The sequence below is a fragment of the Protopterus annectens genome, chromosome 3.part0 (genome assembly GCF_019279795.1).
Source record: "Protopterus annectens isolate FY-2018-M chromosome 3.part0, PAN1.0, whole genome shotgun sequence".
Taxonomy (NCBI): domain Eukaryota; kingdom Metazoa; phylum Chordata; order Ceratodontiformes; family Protopteridae; genus Protopterus; species Protopterus annectens.
The window spans coordinates 1,781,780,275-1,781,788,232 of record NC_056731.1 but is presented as its reverse complement, the minus strand read 5'-3'; the positions used below and the strand labels follow the sequence as shown (position 1 = coordinate 1,781,788,232).

Below are 7,958 nucleotides of genomic sequence, written 5' to 3'. Positions count from 1 at the left end.
TGGTATAAACAGCTTCACAGCCCCTCCCCCTCTTTAGGAACTGGCACCAATGTCCAAATCTACACCAAAGTACTATACGAACATTTATATAGATGCATGGAATCAAGAATACTTGACAGGACAAAATCATCCTCCACAAGGAAGAGTAAACCTGACTGGTGGACATCTGCAATAAATAAACTATATAAAAAAGTAAAACATTTCTGTCCAGGACCAAGAAGGTGCAGGTGCCCAAATGGAAGCACTCTCTCCTTAGCCTGAACAAGCAAATAAGAGCAGTAGTGAATCCTCTAAAGCCAATTTTGAGTCCAAATTGGCCGCATCTGCTAGAGGCCATCATAAGTCCTTCTTTACATATGTCCAGAATTTCAAAGGAAGCACCCACATCCGTTCATAACTGGTGGTCAAGGCCAGCACATACACAAATGCTGTAGATATCACCAACCTACTGGCTGACAGATTCAGCAAAAATTTCACCCTATGTTCCCCAATCTGTAAATCAGGACATCCCCAGTACCTGACCCCTCCCCTTATCTCTAGGAAACAGGTCATCAATGCTCTCTCAAAGGCAAGAAACACAGCCTCCATGGAACCTGATAACATCCCAGGCTGCATCCTACATGAACTCAGGCATGAATTTGCAGCACCATTAGGTGCCCTATTCAACCAAAGCCTGAGTACCAGCTTTGTCCCAGCCAAGTGGAGGACAGCCACTATCATCCATTTACACAATGGTGGACCATCCACCGATCCAGGAAATTATAGACCCATCAGACTAACAAGCCTGATCTGCAAAGCCATGGAACAGATTATCAAGGACCTCATTAGCAGTGGCATTGGCAACCTCCAAACACTAAACCCCACACAGTTTGGCTTTGTCAAGGGGAGGTCATGTCTGTTAAATCTGGTCGACTTCTTTGAGACAGTCATCAAAGCCATGGACGAGGGGAAGACAGTGCACACCACCTACCTGGACCTAACCAAAGCCTTCGATAATATTCCTCACTTGGGCATATAAGCTAGGCATCAATACATATGTTACCAGATGGGTAGCAAACCAGCTCACTCATAGAACCCACCTACTCAAATAGGGGAAGCCACCTCAAGCAGTAGACCTGTAATGAGTGGTGTACCCCAGGGATCAGTCTTGGGGCCTCTGCTATTTGGGATATACTTCTCTGAGGTGCAGGCCAAAACCAGTTGGTTATGGCTAACCAAGTATGCAGATGACTGCAAGCTGGGTGTAGTCATCAATTCCCCAAGTGATGTGGATGTTCTCTAAGAGGGTCTCACCCAAACAAATGACTGGTGCCAGAAACATGGTCACAAGCTGAATGCCAAAAAATGCATCATCATCCCCTTTCGGGAGAGTGACGTCCTCACACACATTAATAATGTCCTAAGCACACAATCAGTCATGAGGGATTTGGGCACCCAGGTTGATAGAAACCTGACTTCTGACCACCATGCTTCTTACATTGTATGGAAAGCTCCCTACATGGCCCACCTCATAAGTAAGGGTATCTCATCCAGCGACAAGGAGGTCATAACATCCCTCTATTCTTCCCTTATAAGGCCCATTATTGAGTACAATGCCCTCTTCAGCATGTACCTTGCAAAGTGCATGCAGCAGCTGGAGGGACCACAGAAGTTCCTCACCAGGAGAATCCAGGGCCTTAAACATCTACCCTACACAGATAGGCTAAAAGCCCTGTCCCTCTAATCAGTTTCATACAGACTCCTCAGAGATTACCTCTGTCTGGCATCCAAAGGAATCTCAGACCCCGTCTTGATGGGACAGCTGCATATCCACAAGTCAAGCTACACTCAAGTAACCCACATGTGCGACCTCATCCAGGTCTGTGACATCAATAGGGCTTGTTGGAGGGACACGTTTGTGTCCCAAATACTCCATGATCTGTAGAACAGTCCCTCACCATGTCAAGCAGAGTACCTCATTATCTCTTTTTAAGCACAACCTGGATAACTGGATGAAAAACAGAAATACAACCCTGGAATTCCACCTTTGTTACTGCTGTACAGGGGCTTTGGGTGCTGACTTGTCTAACCATGGGCTAAACTCTCGGCTAGACTTATAAAGGATTCATGGCCAGTAGCCTAGTAACTTTCTATGATCCTATGAGGAGAATAACTTCATTATGTATGTGTTGTGCAAGGTAACCAAGAATATTTTCCAGGAAGGAGATGTCCCCTTTAGGAATATAGATTGCAACTACAGTGATTGTTATATGACTGTTAAGTTTAAGTTTATCAGTATTTCTGCAAGCAGAAAGGATAAGTTTAGTTTGTCTAAAGGTATGAGATTAAGATGGCTGGAGTAATAAATAAACACTCCTCCCCTTTTCTCTTTTGGTGGTCAAGTCATAGTATATTATATCCAGGAGGGAGAATGTCTCTATCAGGAATTTGAGGCTTTAGACAAGTTTTTGTGAGGGTGATAATATCAGTGGAGTGATTTGCCATCCAGGCATATAATTCACTGATCTTATTTAGTACACTTCTGATATTCATAGAATAAAAAGATATATGTTTTTAAGGGGGGTAAAATATCCTGAGTGTAGGGGAGTAGAGTTGTTTGTTGAAGAGGAAGAAGTTGGGCCAGGATTTGGATGTATATATCTTGATAGTAATAGAGTTGTTGAGAGGATATGGGTGTTATAGAGTGAAGGGCAGTAGCAGAGGTACTTAAATTTAGGTTTAGTAAAGTTTTATGAGTTTGGATGGGATTTGATTTTGAGAAGAAGAGTGATTGTGGGTGAGGTGATAGAGTAGTTTATGAAAGACTGAAGTAGATGTGGGGTGATATTTGGAGGAGTATGGATAGGAGATAGGTATGTAGATATTAGCTGGTTTTCATAGGAATTTAGATAGAAAAATAGTAAGTAGGGCGAGTAGAAGAAAATATGAATTTTATGGGTCATGTTTGTGAGGCAGAGATCAGTAGAGTAGGAAGAGTGATAGGTGTTGTCTGACTGGAGAGTTTTCTATATGTAGAAACAGTACGAACAAGAGCAGCTGCAACTGCTAGTGGAGAAATAGAAAGAGGCAGAGTAGTATACTGGTAGAGCTTTGGGGGTTGGTTACATATATATATATATATATATATATATATATATATATATATATATATATATATATATATATGTTTGTGGAGGTGTAAGTGGTTGTGTTTGGTCTAGGGGAGAAGAAAAAGGATGGGATAAATGGGAGGGGAAAAGTAGGGTTATCTATAAAGGAAATGATGTAGGGGTGGTTGGGAATGGGGGTAGGGTAAGTGAGCGGAGTGAGCCCAAGAATTAGCGAGCTCAAATGGAGTGAAGCTACATCCTAGGTCACAATTTTGAGAGCAAAAAACAATCAGTGAGAGATTATCTCAGAAAATCAGTTAAGTCCAGTTAGTAGGGGAAAGACAGCTTGTTATAGTACAGATTGTTAGATAACAGGCTCATTTTATAGCCTTAAGGGCAAGGTGTCTCTAGTGGAAACTTTTCTGAGAATGAAAACAGCATACACGTTTGTAGGGGGATGTAGAGGGTTGGTTATTAGAAGCAGGCAAATAATGTAGTGGAAAAAAAGTTCTAGCAGAAAGGCCAGTAAGAAGGAAAATTGTGTGGGGGAGGGTTAGCAAGATAAGTACCGGGAGTGAACATTAAACTTAGAAGAGCAGTTTGGGTGAGTATAGAAGACTTCTAGCACAATGATTAGAGAAAAAAGTTGAGGAGGGGGGTGCTGGATCTGGTGGCAGAAGGTGGCAGCCAAGATTTACAATATGTCTAGCTACAACAGTATTTATACATCAGACAGGACAGGCTTAGTGCATACAGTGGTTAACAGGCTGTTTATAAATTGCTTGAGCAAAGTAAAAGGTTTCGGGTGGTGGCTGCTCTGTGGTGACCGAGTAGGCTTTACAGTAGTTGGATTTCAAGCAGCAGGTCCTGAAAGAAAGGTGGCGAGTGAGATATAAGTAGAGGACTAAGATAGACTACATGGACAGCAAAAGAAATGTATTGAAAAGATGGAGGAAAAGCGGTGGTGGAGAGAAGAGAGAAATAGGTAGCAGTAGTAGATATAGAGTATAGAAAGAAAGCAGGATAAGACAAGATTTTGCAGGGAGAAAAAGGCAAGACAGTGGGGAGGGAGAGACAAAGCAAAAACTCGGTAAAACAGTAGTTATATATTCATGACACAAAAAGTAGACGTAGAGGAAGGCTTAGCAAAATGTAATTACACATTTATTTCTTTCTCTTTTATTTAAAATATGTATATATCATCATGTCATATTTTAAATAAAACAGAAAGGAATTAAAAGTGTATAACATTATTTGAGGAAGGATGTTAACTTTTTATTTTAATATTCTTGCTACTTACTATTGCTGTTAATTCCCCTGGGAATACTAAATGCAGTGTTGTTTGTATTCTTACTACTACATTTAAACAGTTGTGGGGCTTTTCTAAAGAGTTCTACAACTTGTATTGGGAAAATGAAGTTCTGTGGTGTCAGTTGAACTAGGCCTCTTGTTTCTGTTGTTTATCTGCTTCACCTGGAGGTTTTGACAGAAGAATGTTACATTTGTTAATTTTTTCTTTGTTTATATAATATTTACTACTGCTTTAACACAGCTATAGCTTTTTTATTGTTATATCATGATTTTACCATAATTTATTTTATTTGCATTTTCTGTTGTTTTTTTTCATTTCTGACAAGGGAATCCCTAAGTAAATGCTTAGTTATGCTGTTTTAAAAGGTTTTTATTTCATTAAGGGCATATATCTGATTTTTTCACTGTCTGGATAAATTAATTTTACTTGGTATTGTGACTGTGTGCTGCTGTTTACTACACTGTGCAGATTGTAGAAGACGGCTTAGCAAAATGTAATTTGTTCCTGCTATATTTAATGCAGTTTAGCCATATTTGTTGTGCGGGGCCATAGTTTATATTTTTTATAATCACTGCCCTTGTTTAGCCCTTAATAGTGTCAGTGTACTATTTTGAATGGTGTTTTTTCTCCTTACTTGATAGATCCTGATATGGCATCCCCCATCATATCCAGCTGTACCTAAAAGGAAAAACTCAACAAAAGCATGCTTCATCCTATGGTTTGTGTATCTTTTGTTGCCTTAACCTGCCCAAAGATCACTTGCCTTTTTCCCCATCACCCACTGGTATGAGCCCACAGCCCTCCATGGTACAGGGGTCAGGCATTTCCTCTGAGGCTGTTCTAGTACATGGTTAAAGTATGGGAGAACCAAACCTTTTAGCAGAAAGGGTCTGAGGTAAGAGACCCCTTGTCAGACATAATACTCTATCCCCAGATATTTTTTTTCCTCTAGTGGAGTTTAAAGTAAGAAGAAACAGAGACTTCACCACATGACAGATTTCTTAGCTAAGAACATTTTATAGTTAGTTAATCTGGGAGACTATGCTTCTGTTTGGAATGACTATGGGGATACCTTCTCTAGAGATCAGTCTGATGTCATAGATTTTGATGTGAACTGTAATTCAGACAGTAGTGTGAACACTCTGAGTCCATCCAATCTGATTCATTGGAAAGTGAACAGGTTCAAAAACCTAATCTGCAGCTATGCCAGAGACTGGCAGAGTTCATGTTCTTATTGAGCATGGCATTCTAAATGCTTTGGCTGTTCCTCCTCTGTTACCAGCCTTAGGATATATCTATAAAACTGCATGTAAAACCTCTTTGGCTTGTGAACCACTTCCTAAAAAGGCTATGAGGAAATGTGAGGTGTACTCTAATCCTGCAGCTCTCTTGGCTCCATTTTCTGCTGACCCAGCTGTGGTTTCCCTAGCTGCTAACTCTAGCAAGAGAGCCTTGGCTCCTTCTAACCCTGCACCACTGGGTAAAATTGGCAAGTGGTAAGAATCTCAGAGAAAATAGTTGTCTCAGTCTAGTAATTTAGTCTTTAGAATTTAAAATTACTAAGGTATTAAGTGGACATTTATTATGCAATGTGCTTACAGTTTAGATGACTTTGCCATATCTTTGCCTGTTAAATAAAAGTGTTAATGTGACTCAGGTTTTTAAACATACTTTGACAAGTATGTCAGAAGGTGCAGACAATATTTGAAGAACTACAGATGATTTTGTTAAATTGAGAAGGTATGCTTGATTACATAACCAGAATCTTTCTGACTATTTAAAAATGAGACTTTGAGTGCTCCTTTAAGTTTTGAATTTATGTTTGGTCCTAACTCTCAAACAATAGGATGATTGAGCTAAATCGATTCATGAATTGTCTAGAATGTTTTATATTCACAGGTTCTTCCCCAGCAAAATGTTCACCTTCAAAAGGCAGAACAACCAGAAATCCTAGCCTAAAAAGAATCAAGGTACCAAGAGGAAATGGCAGGAGAATAATGCTTCCAAAAAAGATGTTCTTTTCCCAAAAAAAATTATTCCCCTGCTAAAGAATGATTATGCCAAGACTCAGGGCATTCCATCCCTTTCTACCTGGCCACAAAGTGGTTGCTGAGAATAATTCAGTGAGGATCCTCTTAGCAGCAGTGGACAGAAAATCCTCCTCCTTTCAGGGAAATCCCACCACATTGCCAGACCAGACACATTTGTTCCCTCTGGTACTCCTTCACACATTGCAAGCAGAAGTTATGAAACTAGTTCCTGTACCACCAAAATGAGAAGGATATTACACTGTAACCATTTTGGTACTCAGAATGGAGCTATTATGGAGACCAGTGTTAGATTTGTTGTAGCTGAATACCTTCTGAATGTGCCTAAATTAAAAATGGTCACAGTGCAGATCATCCTACCCCTTCTTCTAGACCATTGTTTCTTGATGACTTTATGTCTGAAAGAAACTTATCACCACACCAATTGCTACCAACTTCGTGTTGAAGACACAAAAATTGTCTTTTTGAGGTATATGATGGATACAGAAAATAGTATGGCCTTTCTACCAGAAGACAAATCCTGAATTTTCAGAACATTTTCAAGGATTTCTCCTTCTTCAAGAAGCTGCCACTGCAACAGAGTTTCTCACAATTCTAGACCTCATGGTATAATTTATCCTCATGACACCACAAGCCAGACTCCATTAGAAAGTTTCAATGGCACTTAAAAATTGTTATACCCAGAACCTACTTCCTTTGGAGCTCTGGATGCCAGTGTCGGATTTTGTAAAATGAAAGTTACAGTGGTGGAAAAATCAGATGTCTCTCAAGCCAGACCTGCACTTCTCTCAACAGATAACAGTTCAATCAGTCCAGATGGACTCATCAGAATTTACATGGGGAATTGTGTCCATTGAGGTTCTAGTGCAAGGTAAATGGGGGCCTTCAAATGCTACAAAACACATAAATGTTAAAGAAATGTTAGCAGTGATTCAAACCATAAGAATTCTTCATCACATATGGCCTACAGTTCTCCTTTTATTGCTTACAGGCAACACCACAAGCATGTGATACCTGAATATACAAGGGGGGAGGGGTAAGCTCATACCCTCATTGTCTGTTGGCAGTGATGGCCTGAGAGCTAGCCTTACGGCATTCTCTGATGTTTCAGGCCTCATACTTCCCATCAGAGCAAAACCTAGTGGCAGACAGACAAAGCAGATACTTGATGGAACCTCATAAGTGGAAACTCAGGACATAGGTCTGTCTGAATTTGGTCCAGATATGAAGAACACTTGAAATAATTCTGCTTGCTTCCTTCCAAAACAGACAGTTGAAACAATTTTGTTTGAGACATCCTTGCAGCCATGCTTGGGAGAGAGAAGCATTATTGTTTTCTTTCCTTGGATGGGAATGTTTCTTTATGTACTTCCACCCTTTCCACCGCTACCCAAGGTACTTCTGAAGATTCAGGAAAAACTTACCAAAGATCATTGTGGTGACTCCCTTTTGGCCTAGGCAAAGTTGGTTCTCCATTTTAATGGTATTGGCCAAGGGCAATTAACACAA

The 7,958-nt window shown here is 40.2% G+C and overlaps 1 protein-coding gene across 1 annotated transcript in view; it reads left to right on the top strand.

The window, feature by feature from the left end:
• Positions 1 to 7,265: 7,265 nt before the first annotated feature.
• LOC122797186 (serine incorporator 1-like) overlaps positions 7,266 to 7,958 on the top strand; it is a 191,689-nt gene continuing 190,996 nt past the window's right edge. The window contains exon 1 of the mRNA XM_044066009.1: positions 7,266 to 7,320. Within this exon, the coding sequence (XP_043921944.1) occupies positions 7,266 to 7,320 (55 nt within the window). The remainder of the gene's footprint in view (positions 7,321 to 7,958) is intronic.